At 45.1% G+C, this 16,045-nt stretch overlaps 3 protein-coding genes and 2 long non-coding RNA genes across 9 annotated transcripts in view; 1 reads left to right on the top strand and 4 right to left on the bottom strand.

The window, feature by feature from the left end:
- Positions 1 to 2,373, bottom strand: part of LOC147243456 (AT-rich interactive domain-containing protein 1B-like) — a 29,135-nt gene extending 26,762 nt beyond the window's left edge. For all 4 annotated transcript variants that reach the window (XM_086189469.1, XM_086189472.1, XM_086189470.1 and 1 more), the window contains exon 1: positions 1,051 to 2,373. In XM_086189469.1, the coding sequence (XP_086045595.1) occupies positions 1,051 to 2,358 (1,308 nt within the window). In that variant the 5' untranslated portion in view covers positions 2,359 to 2,373. The remainder of the gene's footprint in view (positions 1 to 1,050) is intronic.
- Positions 2,374 to 2,940: 567 nt separating this feature from the next.
- Positions 2,941 to 7,702, bottom strand: LOC147243455 (uncharacterized). The gene is made up of 3 exons (XR_015110596.1): positions 7,626 to 7,702; positions 4,332 to 4,454; positions 2,941 to 3,861 (listed from the first exon to the last, which is right to left on the bottom strand). It is a non-coding gene; the product is annotated as an uncharacterized LOC147243455 (long non-coding RNA).
- On the top strand, positions 7,426 to 8,995 carry LOC147243454 (uncharacterized). The gene is made up of 3 exons (XR_015110597.1): positions 7,426 to 7,805; positions 8,613 to 8,759; positions 8,887 to 8,995. It is a non-coding gene; the product is annotated as an uncharacterized LOC147243454 (long non-coding RNA).
- LOC147243453 (claudin-20-like) lies at positions 7,984 to 14,075 on the bottom strand. Of its 2 annotated transcripts, none has more exons than XM_086189477.1 (2): positions 13,556 to 14,075; positions 7,984 to 10,635 (listed from the first exon to the last, which is right to left on the bottom strand). In XM_086189477.1, the coding sequence occupies exon 2, from the start codon at positions 9,499 to 9,501 to the stop codon at positions 8,698 to 8,700; it is 804 nt and encodes a 267-aa protein (XP_086045603.1). In that variant the 5' UTR covers positions 9,502 to 10,635; positions 13,556 to 14,075; the 3' UTR covers positions 7,984 to 8,697. The 2 variants fall into 2 exon arrangements, with proteins under 2 accessions (XP_086045603.1, XP_086045602.1); XM_086189476.1 differs by lacking the exon at positions 13,556 to 14,075 and having other exon boundaries at positions 7,984 to 9,568; positions 10,446 to 11,776.
- LOC147243452 (uncharacterized) lies at positions 13,109 to 16,029 on the bottom strand. Its single transcript, XM_086189478.1, has 2 exons — positions 15,120 to 16,029; positions 13,109 to 13,600 (listed from the first exon to the last, which is right to left on the bottom strand). Exons 1-2 carry the CDS (start codon positions 15,581 to 15,583, stop codon positions 13,552 to 13,554), a joined length of 513 nt encoding a protein of 170 aa, XP_086045604.1. The 5' UTR covers positions 15,584 to 16,029; the 3' UTR covers positions 13,109 to 13,551.
- Between the last annotated feature and the right edge of the window lie 16 nt (positions 16,030 to 16,045).

Here is a 16,045-nt window from a genome sequence, read left to right as displayed (position 1 = left end):
AGTGGGGTTTGAACCAGCGACCCTTCGGTTGCTAGATGGCCACTCTACCTCTGAGCCACGCTGCCCTCTCAGCACATCTCCTTTAGTGTTAACAGATACAGAAGTGGAGCAAAAAGCGTCCTGCATCCTAGTTCACAACAGGAACCTGTTAGTCTGGTGCCAGGGACCAGACCAGAGGGCCCCAGGCTGCTGGATGTTTATCTGGTGTTGTGCTGCTGGTGCAAGCCACGTGGCTAATCTGCATGTGTGAAGGTCAAGGCTCCGGTGTAGGGATGATCCAGCCATAAGGGGATCTCTGCCAGACCGCAGGCTAGCAGAGGCATGCCGGGGCGAGGAAGCTAACACACGGCGCTGGTAAAGGTTCAGACCTCGGCTCCTCCCGTAGCATTACAGAGGGTCAGCAACAGTTCAGTTTTGACCAGGCGGTGATTCCAATGAACAATCCAAAGGTTGTGATTGACATATGAGGCAATAAGTGTCTGTCAGAGCAGAAACACCTGTCAAATAGCAGCTAGGCTAACTGTTACCTCGTACCCTGCCCTTAAACCAAAAACCTGACAGCGAATGTGTGTGTGTATGTGTGGGGGTACACACATATATACACACACACACACACACACTAGTAGTCATACTGTTGGCTCACGAGGCCTGTGAAGCTCCATCAACATCCAAAATGCTACTCTTAGCTTAGCTTAGCTTAGCAAGCTAAAAACGGTGTCACCTTGGGCACAGAAACGAAACCCTGACTCCACTATCCTACTGACAGCTCGTACGACCGTTCCGGGTCTCGGTGTGTGTAAATGACCATATGAGATAAAGCCTTTTCATTAAGTTGCCGAAACTGGCAAGATTTGTTCGCGGAAGCGAAAAAATGACGCATATCTGCAGTGGGTTAAAAAAAAAAACAGTGGCGAGCTCATCAGCAACGGTCTCAGCTACTCGGTTAGCTGCTACCTCTGTTAGCTAACAGGTTACCCGTTGTCGGATTTTACTGTTATTAGTTGATCATAGAAAGAATCAAAAGCGGTAGATAAAACTCTCGTCATTTACCTGACATCTTCCGCCGCCCTGACCGTTATTCCCAGGGTTTATAGTCGGATGACTTCTTTGTTGTCCTCCCCAACCGTGTGGAGCCGAGCCGCCGTACTGGGAGCCCATGTCTTTCGTCAAACCCATGCTCGGCTGTTGTTGTGCGGGAGGATTATTATAATCTGGATAGCCACTTCCGTAACCTCTCATCATCGGGCTGGGAGACGTCAATAACTGATTCAAAGTGGGTGTAGCCCCGGACGCGTGCTGCTGTGGCTGACACTGCCCGGGAAACCGCTGAAACCCTCCGTTGTTGCCGCCGCCGTCACCCCCGCTTCCAGCCGGGGTGTTGCTAGCAGCCATAGCCGCCTTGCTGTGATTAGCCGCGGCCGCGCCGCCTGGGCCCAGCAGGCTGTTCCCCTGACGCGAGGGGCTCATCATGCTCCCATAGCCACTGTTCCCGTAGCCAGGGCGGTAGTTGGTGTAGTGGTTGTACGGGCTGTTGCTGTTGTAGCCTTCGTGGGAGTTTTGAACCTGATCCATGGTGCCGTGGAGCGAGCGCGCCGCTGTTACCCCAGTCCCGGGGCTTTGTTGTCCGCCATGTTGATCAAAGCAAGGCCCTCCTCCCCGTCCATTCCCATAATAATGATTAAAGTCGGAGCTGGTCGCGCACGGAGGAGGGTTGTTGTTGGTGGCTGATCCCAGGCTGGCATCCATCCGCTCCTCCTCTTCCTCCTCCACTTCCTCTCCGTGATTCAGCTGATGGCGCTGCGCTGCTCGGCTGCTGCCCACCAACACGCTCTCTGTCGCCGCATGCTGGTGTCGGTGCCCGCTGACGTCTCCCCGCACCTCTCCCAGGCCCCGCTGGACATTGGTGGTGGTATTTGTACTGTTGTTGCGGGTCTGTCGCTGCCGGTGCTGGGTCAACTGACTGAAGAGCGGAGGCGCCTGGGGGTTGTATGATGGTGGTGGAGGAGTAGATGGAGGTGCTCCCCCGCTGCTGCCACCGAGGGGTTTCCCCTCACGCCCGACGAGCATCCCTACCTCCATGGCGGTCACATCAGACACACAGCCCAGGCTTCTGTTCCCGCTGGTCTGACGTCCCTTAGCGGCGGAGGTTCGGTTCGCCTGAGCCTGGCGCGGAGGTCCCCCGGGATGTACATCATTCATGCTGCGCACTGATGGAACAGTCTTGCCAGTTCTCCCAGTCTTTCCAGTCCCGTTCCGACCAAGAGGCTGACCACCACCTGTGTGGTCAGGCGCATCCTGATCACCGGAGAATGGAACAGAGAGCTGGTCCCAGTGGCGTCTCGGTGTCGGCCCGGACATGGAAGCAACACGCCCACTTTTAGAGAAAGGCTCTCATTGTCCATCGACCTCACAGACAGATGAGGACCCGACCCAAGGGAGCTGAGACCCACGCTAGTTAGCTTAGCACAATGGCTGGTAGTTGGTGGGAAGCGTTAGCATCAGCTAGCTCAGGTCCAGGATGCATTAATGCCAGTGCTAATATAACCTGAGAGAGGATGAGGAGGCGGCCTTCTGGTCAAACCGACAACTTAACCATATGACAGCACTATGCTAACACTTCCCACCCACGACCATTCATTGTGCTAAGCTAACTGGTGGGGTCTCAGCTCCAAAAAAATAACTGAGACGTCCTCTAAAAATAGGCATGTCCCTCCAGTGCTAAAAATCTGGTTACTCCTTCCAAATGTCAGTATCATGAGGACCCGTTAGCTTGTTACTGTTGGTGATGTCTCAACAACGTCCTGAACAACGCACAACACATTCACAAAGCAGAGGAGTGTTCAGGACAGGCCTCTGTACCTGTTAGCCACACAACAGACTCACAAACTCTTTTGTCCCCCTGGTACAACACAACACTGCCCCTCCCAGAGGGGAGACACGACTGGGAACCTGTGCCCGAGTACGTTTGCACAGCTCTCATTCTTTTTATTTAACCTTTATTGGGGGGGGGGGGGTCTAAAAGTAAAAAAAAGTAATATGAATTCCAGAATAACAAAGAGTAAATAAATAAATACAATAAATAAAACGGTCTCACGTTCATGCGCAGACAGATTGCAACACAGACGGCTTTCTCTTCAAGGGGCCCGAGTTTTGTTGATTTACTCTATTTTGGTTTTCTGCTTCTAGAATCTCAGATGTGAAGAGAGGATCTTCAATTTTTTTTCTGTCAGTGTCTTGTGTGTAAGTCGGAATGCATGCCTGCTGCTGTGGGATGCTTGAATTTCCCTTGGGATCTAGAAAGAAGCTGGAAGTCTGAGGGGAAGTGTCCCACACAGCTGCTGTGTCACCTCCGTACGTTTGAGTTTCTGAGTGGACAGAACCCGCTCCGGACCAACTCTGAGATCTTCTGTTATTGCGGACCAACTCTGGGATCTTCTGTTATTGCGGACCAACTCTGAGATCTTCTGTTATTGCGGACCAACTCTGGGATCTTCTGTTATTGCGGACCAACTCTGGGATCTTCTGTTATGATCTGATACTTTTATAGGGTGGGTTCGAGTTGTGAGGGCTGATCACACCACGGTTTCCCCAGGACATGGCTGCTCTCACCGGGTGTCCCTCTGGACTGCAGCGTGAAAGTGAGACATGAGGAAGGACAGCGGCACGTAGTCTTCGTCTCCTAAGCCCCCATCGCTGCCATCCAGCTGCACAGACCCAGACTGGACTCACTGCCAAACCCTGGCCTCAAAGGCGGAGATGAAAACAGGCATGATTGAACCAGGACCCCCGCCTTGCTGATGTCCCGCTTCAGAAAGTCTTCCGACAGGAAACTTTACACAGTTCCGTGACTGAGCTTTGAACCTACGCAGGACAAAATAACAAATGACACTTGATGACATTCCAAGAGAATCTCACTGGTAGCACACCTGGCTAATGAAGACACCTCAGGAGGGACCTGGATAGGCTCCACCCCCCCCCCCGCACTAAACAAATAAGCGATATAGAAAATGAATGAATGATGGATGGATGGAGTAATGGCCACACATTACATGCTCTCTCAAGGAGAAGACGCTGAGGTGCTGAACACGTGACTCCTGCCTGCACTGACCGAAGTGACCTGCAGGGAATCTAACAGCATGCTGCCCTCTGCTGGAGCTTTGTGGTGGTACAAGCTGCTGCTGTCTGAAAACTCCAGCTAATTTCACCCTCCCGGCTCAGAAAAGAACGACTGAGCAGTTCAACCGTTTTGATTTTGCAGCATGAAGAGACAAAAGTTCTCAAATTCAGGTCATATTCAATGCGAGATTTGCTGTGCGTGCTTTCATTGTTACCATGATGACGTCCAGCCTGCGAGCGGCGTGATCACGCTGGTGAGCACAGCAGCTTGTTCCAGCTGACAGCTCAGAACTCCAGCAGCCTCTCATCATGCTGGTTTTGTCACCTGAGGTGAGAAGCTGCACACAAAGACACGTCCATAAATCCACAGATATCAAGTCACAATCCACACGTCTGGATTGAAGCAGACTGAGACTGGAAACAGTTTTTGACAGTTTAGCTGCTGTTAGCCGTCAGTCTCCATTACTTCTAGCAAAAATACGTGGCTGATTCTTCCTGCCTGCTGGAGCCACATAGAAGTATTGATGGGGGGGGGGGGGCTTAGTGTGCTGAAAACTTCTGTTAGTGAGTACTTGGAAGGTAGAATACACTTTTTGGGCGAAATACTGTTTTATGGTTGGACTAGATTAGACACAGTCACCACCATGCATCAGCATCAGATGAGCTCTGTCTCCTGGCTTGTACACAAGTGGGTCCGCCATCTTGGACCGCAAAATACAGCAATGCCACTCAGACAAACCACAACAGAATGAATTTGTCATGACCCACTTTGAGTCACTGCAGAGAGGGAAACAAACACAAAACTGAAGACAACATCAATATGTATGGGGTGGGGGGGATGGAACTATTTTGATTATAAAAGAATTTGTCATTTATTTGAGAGGTCTGACTGAGTTGTTTGTTGTCTGTGACACTGAGTGAAGATGTCGTAGTTCATGAGAGAAGGGTCACAGCGCCCGATCAACCTGCTATCCCTAGCTAATGGTTGGCCTTTAGCAAGTGGCTATCAATTGAATTCAATTCATTCCGATGGTTGGGCTAATGGTTGGCGATTAGCATGTCTTCACAGGACAATTGGACACACTTGGTTCAGATGGCACTGCTTTAAATCCAGCATGGCGTACCAAGTTGGTCCTGTGGGCCAAGGAGCCAAAGTAGAATTCAAATGTGAAGGAAAGAGTCAGGTCAAGATAGGCAGCCTCAAATTATACACACACACACATATATATACATGTATACATATATGTATGTATATATGTATACATATATGTATGTATACATGTATACATATATGTATGTATACATGTATACATATATGTATGTATATATGTATATATATGTATGTATACATATACGTATGTATACATGTATACATATACATATAAGTATGTATACATGTATATATATACATGTATATATGTATATATACATGTATATATACATATATACATGTATATATGTATATATACATGTATATATACATATATACATGTATATATACATATATACATGTATATATACATATATACATGTATATATGTATATATACATGTATATATGTATATATACATGTATATATACATGTATACATATATGTATGTATACATGTATATACATACATGTATACATACATATACATACATATATACATGTATACATACATATATACATGTATACATACACATATGTATGCATGTATATATACATATATGTATGTATACATGTATACATATATGTATGTATACATATACGTATGTATACATGTATACATATACATATATGTATGTATACATGTGTATATATATATACATGTATACATACATATATGTATACATGTATATATGTATGTATACATGTGTATATGTATGTATACATGTATGTATATACATGTATATATACATGTATATGTATATACATGTATATATACATGTATGTATATATACATGTATATACATACATGTATACATATATATGTATATATACATATATATACATGTATATGTATATACATGTATACATATATGTATGCATGTATACATACATATATATGTATACATGTATAAACATATATGTATATATATACATGTATATATACATGTATATATATACATGTATATATACATGTATATATACATATGTGTTTATATACATACATATATGTATACATACATGTATATATACATATATGTATACATATACATATATACATGTATATACACACATATAAATATATGTGTGTGTATATATGTATACATATATGTGTATAAATATATGTGTATATATACACATATATATACATATATACACATGTATACATACATATATATACATGTATACATATATACATGTATGTATACATGTATACATACATATATGTATACATGTATGTATACATGTATATATATGTATGTATACATGTATGTATATACATATATATGTATATACATGTATATACATATGTATATATACATGTATATGTATATATATGTATGTATACATGTATATGTATATATGTATGTATACATGTATGTATATACATGTATATGTATACATATACATATACATGTATATGTATACATATACATGTATATACATGTATACATATACATGTATATACATGTATACATATATGTATGCATGTATACATACATATATGTATACATGTATAAACATATATGTATACATATAAATGTATATATACATGTATATATATACGTGTATATATACATGTATATATACATATGTGTTTATATACATACATATATGTATACATACATGTGTATATATACATATATGTATACATATATACACACACATATGAATATATATGTGTGTATATATGTATACATATATGTGTGTATGTATGTGTATATATATACACATATATACATATATATACATATATACACATATATATATACACACACATATATACACACACACACACACACATATATATATATATATATATGTGTGTGTGTGTGTGTGTGTGTGTGTATATATATATGTGTGTGTGTGTGTGTGTTAATGATACTTAAAAATCAAATACTGATTAATTCAAAATTAACAGCAGGTGAACGTGTTGGTCGGTGAGGAGCATCAGCAGTGATTCGTCGGGTTTCCGCTTCCTGTAAAGTTCCTGGAGGGTCTCGGGTCTTCATTATGGGGAGAAAACCAGCAGCTGGAGGACCGCCACGAGCTCCGGCTGGTGTCCACTTGTCGCTCATGATCGGTCCGGGGGCCAGCAGGCGCCGCTCCTCCCGCAGGCCGCGCTGCCGTCGGACGTTCTCCGCGGTTCCTGAGGGGCAGCGCGGGCGTTCGGCTCGGCGATGGCCGATGAACTACAACTCACCTCTGGTGGAGGAACACCCGCCCACCTGACGGTGACGGCCTGGTGCTCGGTTCATCCTGAGATGAGGTCCTCCTCGTCCAGCTGAGGCTAGGGGCGGGGGCGGGGGGCTCACCCAGGCGTGGTGAGAGGATAATGGGAAAGCTAAGAGCATCATTACCTCTCGTCACGCCGCGCTGCACCTCTCGCCTCCGCCGCCTGGACCACCAGGAACACACGGGCCGGATTCTCGTCTTTGGATCCGGACTCGTTTCAAGGCTGCAGGTACCAGCAGCAGAAGCTCAGCACAGAACGGAGACGCTGTGACGTCACACAGCGTCGGGGTCAGAGGTTATCTCAGGTCTGTTTGTATGGAGTAAAATAACAATGAGATACACGAAAGAAACCATCAATTAGCCGTTTATTACTGGTGATTGCTATCAAGTATAACTGGATGCTAATAGCAGCATTTAGCTAAAAGTGGAGCAGCAGGTTTGTAGCGCTGCTAGCAAACCTGCTGCTCCGACTGATGAGTAAAACTTGATTTATAACATTCAGACGTCAAATCAAGCAACAAACTTCATTTGCCATTATTTTCTAGAGTTTTGACCCCAGTCAAGGACGAGTGTCACCAATGACCCGCCTGGGGTCAATCTGGGGCTTCGATCACCATTTTGGCATCATTGTTGGGGTTATTCATCCGAACCCGTATTGCTGCCTTGTTCATAGGTGTGGACGTCCACCCTCCTCAGCTCTGTAAAATCCACCTGAAGTTCGTTTCTCCCCATTATCTCCTTTTTTGTCCCAGTCCAGTCGTTTCCTGGACAACAAAAGCTAACAGGCTGTTATCAAGCTAAAGGGCTAATGCTAGCTCTAAAGTGTCCCACACGCATTGGCATGGAAAAGCAGGCGAATGAGCTCATGGGTTGGCATGTCAATGGCCTTGCGCTGGCATGCTCAGTATTTGGAGGCGTGATGTGTGGATGTTACATCCATGTTTGTAGCGGCGGGGAGTGTTTCAGCTTTGGCGCATGACGGCATCTCAGTTTCAGTGGTGTCAGCAACCATCAGCAGTGTCACATTTAGTTTTTGGTGAGTTCTGGAGGGAGGTTTGCTTTGTCCTCTCAGGGCTCCTGTTAAGCCCTTTGTTCGTTTTTGTCACCTTCAGATGAATCAATCTTTCACGCCGACATTTGGTAATTACTCCTCCTCCCCCTCGTCCAATGAGGCGGAGAGCCTCAGTGAGAATGTGGTCACACGTACTCCTGGCGGCTGTAACTGTCTTTCAGCGCCGTCGATGGTGGTTTGGAGGGAGGTGAGTGGATCTTCTTCACTGGTTTCTCCTCAGCTTGCTTTGTGCCACCCATCTGCAGATGGACTGATTTGTTTTGACTGATTTGCGGACACTTGCACTCCCATCGCCGCTGCTCCACCTGCCGCAGCAGAAACCTGTCCGGGTCGATGGGGGAGGTGCGGTCTGGTCGCCTGGTTCTGTTTCCTGGACACGACAAGCAGAAGATGACGCCTCCGGCCAGGAGGAAGCCAGCAGAGATGAAGGTGACGCACAAAGCGCCACCAGGCTGGTATTTGCTGCTGTCGGGCAGGTCAGTGGTCAGGAAGGCGGTGATGACCTCGTTGGTGTACCAGGACGCTGGCACCAGGCAGAGGACGCTGGCCAGGATGAAGCAGCCCCCGGCAGCGATGGCTGTGTGCCCCTTTGCCCGGTGGCCGCCCCCCCAGCGGGTGCATTTGAGCCCCAGCGAGGCCAGGCAGATCCCAAAGGAGGCCACCATGCAGGACAGCACCATGGCAGCCCGCGTGGTCTGCAGGTACGGCGGCAGGGACAGAACCGAGTTCTTCATGGTGCAGCTGAAGACACCAGAGCTGTACCAGACGCAGTCCATCCACAGCCCCTGCATCTGCGAGATGGGCGTCACGATGCTCGACCACACGTTGATGCTCACCTTCCAGTTTGGCAGCAGTGTGGCCACTGTGGCGCCCAGCACACCAAGGATTGCCAGGGCGAACGCCAAGATCTGCACAGCGGCAGACAGCATGTTACGGCGTCAAGGCGGCGTCCCAGATGGATCCTGACAGCAGATGATTGGTCTCCAGCGACTGCGGCTGCAATGAGAGGAGAAGTGAGCAGAGGAGCATGACGGACGCACAGCTGAGGTTGGGGGGGTTCTGATGGAAAACAACATTGGAAAAAATACCCCCCCCCCCCCCCGAAGCTTGTTTTTTAATTCCCTTAAATTTTCTCCACTTTATTTCATTTTATTTGTGATTCATGTCGTTCAGATTATTGACCTTAAAACCATCGCCCAGTCGCTTTTCAAGGTTTTCAGAAAACACAAAAAACTGGAGACAAAACATCGTCAGGAGCCGCTTGAGGCAAAGAAAAGGTCACAGCAGAAGAAGAAGAAGGCGACGACGTGCGTTCCTGCTGAAACTTTACTTTGTCAGTGTGAACGCGAGTAAAAATTCAAATCAAAAGACTGAAGCTTTTCCCCGCCAGAAACAACAAAATGATGGTCTTTTTAATTTTTCAATTTGTAAAAGAGAAAATAAATCAGGAAAATGTTGTAAATGCTATTTTTTTGCCAAAGGTGTCGTTCATCTCATTGGTATTAAACTGTTCCTACAAGTGTGAAGATTTTTAAAGTAGAAAAAAAAACCTGATAGAGGAATTTGTATTTTTCCAAATCTTGGATCGCCTTTTCCCATCAAAGGGACTTCGATTCTATCAAGAACCTGGAAAAGGCCTGGAGCGCATCAGCAGGAAATGAGGGGAAACTGCAGAACGTGAGACAAACGTTCTCGGAATGTTTCATGGCAACATGTTACATTCCTAAAATTCCAGCTCATCTGGTGAACGTCCAGATGTTCAGAGGCATCTGGATGAAAGTGGACTCTTCTGTGATTCACGGAGCCTCTGAGGGGCCGCGGCCCCACTTTGAGAGCCGCTTCTGTTCAGAGACGGCGTAGACATGAGTCTTACCAGCGTCGCTCACGCGTGGTTCCTGAGGACGAAGCGGAGAGAATCCGTGCGGGTGGAAACGCTGGTTAACAGCCTCTGACCGCCCCCCCGCCTGCCGTCTCCCTGGCAACCGGACATACAGTTTCATCCCATTCAGTCGTGGAAAAGATGCTCCGCCGTGCTTTTGTGTGTCGTCGTGAGTAGAAGAACCCTTGGTGGAAACAGAACTGAGTCGGTTCTCACTCTAACCTGAAGGTCACCGGCGCCGCTGGAGGAGCCGCAGAGCAGCATTCTTATCAGATGAGTTGATGGCGGCAGGCGTTCAACGCCGAAGAGAGGCTGCTGGCTGTTCCGCCTTTGTTCAGCTGAAAATGACCAGGTTGACTGTCATCTTCAGACGCCGCCACTTCCATCGGGTTTCTTCACTTTGAGAGAGTTTTACCGCGACGTGAGAAAGGCAGCGAGCTTGAGGGTAACGGCTCGCCACCGCTCCTATCAGCTAATCAGAGGCCGCCACCGTGATTTGTGCCTTCAAACATGGTCAACACGCGTCATTTACTCCTCGCTTGGTGATGAAACCCTGCGAGCGCCGTCCAGCTGCTGCTGGAATCAAGGTGCTGCCGTCATGTGACTGAGTGAGGAATCACCCTCTGCAGCGCTGTGATAAGGTCTGGAGCCCACCCGCCCACCCACCCGCCGGCGGTGACGGGACCTACAGCCTGTCATTACCATAATCCTCCGCTCTTATCAGACAACACACAGGTTTCTGGTGCGGGAAACGGCGGCACCAGCGATGATGAACGCTTACGTGTTGATGTAATTACTGAGAGAGCAGAGACGCCAGCAGTGACATCATCACGCTCCTAATGGAGCTTCTGCATTGCCATTTTTTTCTTCCCCAGCATTTTAGCTCCTGAAAGTGAGGCTGTACCTGCATGGGGTGCTAAAGGTCACGACCTCACCTCGACCAGCAGGGTCAGACTGATGAAGCTGTGAGGTCTGTCTTTGTTCTCGCTCATGATTTTGTTAATTAATCAAAGAGATCAAAGAGCTGCTGAGCTTCATTCCAGATTACAATCAGTTCATAAGCTGGTTGCTGCTTGAATGATTCACCCTTTACAGACGGCCAATCAATCAGTGGGCCGATGAGCGCATGAGCCATTGCAGCGTTTCCCAAGCTCATGAAAGCAGCAGAATGCCCCTTTAGCTGGGCTCGTCCTCCGTCCTCAGCTGCTCAGAGGCTGATGCGGCACCGCGCTGCGGCAGCGGCAGGACGCTCGTGCGGCGGCGGCGGCGGCGCTCGTTCGTTCGTGTCTCTGCTGCTCAGTCGCCACAGAGCAGCAGAGACACGTCCCTGCTGCTCTGTTCCTCGGCGCCACACTGATGACAACTTTGAATGCAGAATAAAATCAGATTTCTCAAATGTGTCTTTGTGTTTCGACGTTCAGTGAGAAGCAGGACAACGTGTCGAGCAAGTATGACCCAAAGCAGCGAGGCTGCGCAGCGGCACTTGGAGCTGACGCCTCTTTCACGTGCAGTTTTAGCAGAGCGGGAAAACCCAACATTTTTGAATGAAACCATGAATGTGGAAGATTTTCTTGATTTGATGGAATCTTGAAATGTTTTGTAAATCTTTGCCTTGCATTGATGGACGACATTTGACTTTTAATGACTACAATATCAAATAGTGATGACGGTGAGGTTCAGTCACCGTAGAGGTGAATCAGCAGGTTCCGAACCGTTTTATATGTTATTATTATGATCATGATTATTATGACTATGATTGTTATTATCATCATTAATATTGGTATTATTATGATTACAATCATTACGATTATTATCATTATTATTAGCAGTATTATCATGATCATATAATTGTTGTTATTATTGTCATAATTATTATTATTACTGTTAATATTATTATCAGAATGATCAATATTATATTAATATTGTTTTATCGTTATTACTATTATTATTAATATTGTTATTATTTGTATTGTTATTGGTGTTATTATTATTGTTTTTGGGTATTATTATGATTGGTGTTATTACTATTAATAATAATATTTGTCTTATTATATTAGTGTTATTATTAATATTGTTATTGTAATTACTATTGTTGTTGTTGGTGTGATTATTATTGTTATTGATATTATTGTTAGTAGTAGTAGTATTGGTGTTATTATTATTAATAATATTGTCATTAGTGTTATTATTAGTATTGGTGTTATTATTAATAATATTGTTATTATTGGTATTGGTGTTATTATTATTAATAATATTGTTATTATTAGTATTGGTGTTATTATTAATAATATTGTTATTATTAGTATTGGTGTTATTATTATTAATAATATTGTTATTATTAGTATTGGTGTTATTATTAATAATATTGTTATTATTAGTATTGGTGTTATTGTTATTAATAATATTGTTATTATTATTATTGGTGTTATTATTATTAATAATATTGTTATTATTAGTATTCGTGTTATTATTATTAATAATATTGTCATTAGTGTTATTATTATTATTGGTGTTATTATTATTAATAATATTGTTAGTATTAGTATTAGTATTGGTGTTATTATTATTAATAATATTGTTAGTATTAGTATTAGTATTGGTGTTATTATTATTAATAATATTGTTAGTATTAGTATTGGTGTTATTATTATTAATAATATTGTTAGTATTAGTATTAGTATTGGTGTTATTATTATTAATAATATTGTTAGTATTAGTATTAGTATTGGTGTTATTATTATTAATAATATTGTTAGTATTAGTATTAGTATTGGTGTTATTATTATTAATAATATTGTTAGTATTAGTATTGGTGTTATTATTATTAATAATATTGTTAGTATTAGTATTAGTATTGGTGTTATTATTATTAATAATATTGTTAGTATTAGTATTAGTATTGGTGTTATTATTATTATTACTACTCCCAGTAGCAGCACTATGATATATTTGACATAGTTCAGTTCCTGGCGGTGTTCGTGATTCTTTCATGATGGTGGACATTTTGAACCACGTTCACTTTAATGAGGTTCTGACGACAGAGGTGTGACATCACTCACCCATCATGACAAAGATCAAAGAAAGACTGAAACTAACTGACTCACCACACCGACGACGTCCGGGCGCCGGCGGCAGATTCACATTTGCGACTGTTTGATGGAGAAAGAGAAGGTTGCGTGAGGAAGTGCTGCCACTGCAGGGTTAACGTGTCTATGAACGCCTCATCAGCTTCACATTAAAGGCAGCAGTTTGACCTTTGACCTCACTGTCATGATGATAATAGTTTAACCATCTGGCTGAAATAAAGACCGCCTCCACCAGCCGCCGGCGAATACAAATGAACCCTTTATTTTGGCTTTAGACACACACGCGCACACACACACACTCAGTCACTCTCACACACACACACACACACACTCAGTCACACACACAGTCACACACACACACACAGTCACTCACACACACACTCAGTCACTCACACACACACACACACACTCAGTCACACACACAGTCACACACACACAGTCACTCACACACACTCAGTCACACACACACAGTCACTCACACACACACACACACTCAGTCACTCACACACACACACACACACTCAGTCACTCACACACACACACACTCAGTCACTCACACACACACACTCATTCACTCACACACACTCACTCTTACACACAAACACACACACAGCTAGTTGAGATGGTTTGACTGAGTGTGTGTGACTGAGTGAGAGTGTGTGAGTGAGTGTGTGTGTGACTGAGTGAGAGTGTGTGAGTGAGTGTGTGTGTGAGTGACTGAGTGTGTGAGTGTGTGTGAGTGACTGAGTGACTGAGTGTGTGAGTGAGTGACTGAGTGACTGAGTGTGTGAGTGAGTGTGAGTGACTGAGTGTGTGAGTGAGTGTGAGTGACTGAGTGAGTGTGTGTGAGTGACTGAGTGTGAGTGTCTGTGAGTGAGTGAGTGTGACTGAGTGAGTGTGAGTGAGTGTGAGTGAGTGTGTGTGTGACTGAATGTGTGTGTGACTGTGTGTGAGTGACTGTGACTGAGTGAGTGTGAGTGACTGAGTGTGAGTGAGTGTGTGTGTATGTGTGAGTGAGTGTGTGTGTGTGACTGAGTGAGTGTGACTGAGTGTGTGTGAGTGTGAGTGTGTGTGTGTGACTGACTGAGTGAGTGAGTGTGTGTGTGAGTGACTGAGTGAGTGTGACTGAGTGTGTGTGTGTGTGTGTGTGTGTGTGTGTGTGAGTGGGTGACTGAGTGTGTGTGACTGAGAGTGACTGAGTGTAAGTGAGTGAGTGTGTGAGTGAGTGAGTGAGTGTGACTGAGTGTGTGTGAGTGAGTGTGTGTGTGTGACTGAGTGAGTGAGTGAGTGTGTGTGTGAGTGACTGAGTGAGTGTGACTGTGTGTGTGTGTGTGACTGAGTGAGTGAGTGAGTGTGTGTGAGTGGGTGACTGAGTGTGTGTGACTGAGAGTGACTGAGTGTATGTGAGTGACTGTGTGTCTGTGTTTGACTGTGTGTGTGTGTGTGTGTGTGTGTGTGAGTGACTGAGTGTGTGTGAGTGACTGTGTGTGAGTGACTGAGTGAGTGAGTGGGTCATTGAAGGTGTGTGAGTGACTGAGTGTGTGTGTGTGTGTGTGTGTGTGTGTGTGTGTGTGTGTGTGACCTGGTTTCCATGACAGCACCTGCAGCCGTTGTGGGAGGCGTGTCCTCCTGAAGTACCTCAGGAAGTGAACCCTTTGAAGTCCTTTCTTGGCCATCACTGCAATGTTGACCATCCAGGTCCTGGCTGATGTTGACACGGAGGTACTTGAAGCTCTGCACCTCCTCCATCTCACCGTTGATGGTGATGGCTGCGGGGCTTCTGTCCCCTCCTGATGGCTGCGGGGCTTCTGTCCCCTCCTGATGGCTGCGGGGCTTCTGTCCCCTCCTGATGGCTGCGGGGCTTCTGTCCCCTCCTGATGGCTGCGGGGCTTCTGTCCCCTCCTGATGGCTGCGGGGCTTCTGTCCCCTCCTGTGGTCTCGGATCAGCTCTTTCATCTCTGCTGCATTGAGGATCAGGTTGTTTCCGCAGCTCCAGCTCACCTGGTCCTCTACCTCAGCCCTGTAGATGGCGTTGTCATTTGCCATGATCCTGCCTACCACGATGATGTCATCTGCAAACTTGAGTATGGTGCTGATCTTCAGCGTGGCAAACACACCGCTGCCCTTCACAGTACTTCTCCTTTCAGAGGACTGGTACAAACACGGAAACCAGCACCAAGCTAGTTAGCTTAGCATGGTCGTGGGTGGGAAGGGTTAGCATAGCGCTGTGAACCAGCTAGAAGTTAGCATGTTCTTTTAAAGAGGAAAAGCTACAGAGAGCAATCACATTAAATAGCTCTTCATTTATTGGATTTTCTACTTGTTTCAAAGACACATTTAGGAAAATAAATTACAGAATTTCAATATTCAAACACTTAATCATCTTCATGCTGAAATCATCAAACATGACATCATAAATACAAACATCCAAGCTGGCAGGAATACGAAGGTTTCCAGGGCTCCAGCAGCTCCGGACGTTTCCTGCCTTTGTCATGAAAATATCTGTTC

Source organism: Aulostomus chinensis, chromosome 20 (genome assembly GCF_037954235.1).
Source record: "Aulostomus chinensis isolate RoL2024-O1b breed Wild chromosome 20, RoL_Achi_v1.0, whole genome shotgun sequence".
Lineage (NCBI taxonomy): Eukaryota > Metazoa > Chordata > Actinopteri > Syngnathiformes > Aulostomidae > Aulostomus > Aulostomus chinensis.
Note: the sequence above shows the minus strand (reverse complement) of the source record. Positions and strands in the feature narration are given on the sequence as shown.

Excerpts from the sequence above, each read along its gene's own strand:
- LOC147243453 (XM_086189477.1), bottom strand. The coding sequence starts at position 9,501 with ATGCTGTCTGCCGCTGTGCAGATCTTGGCGTTCGCCCTGGCAATCCTT.
- LOC147243452 (XM_086189478.1), bottom strand. The coding sequence starts at position 15,583 with ATGGCAAATGACAACGCCATCTACAGGGCTGAGGTAGAGGACCAGGTG. Across the intron at positions 13,601-15,119 it reads GGTGCTGTCATGGAAACCAG|TCGCAAATGTGAATCTGCCG; the intron begins GTCACACACACA and ends TCCATCAAACAG.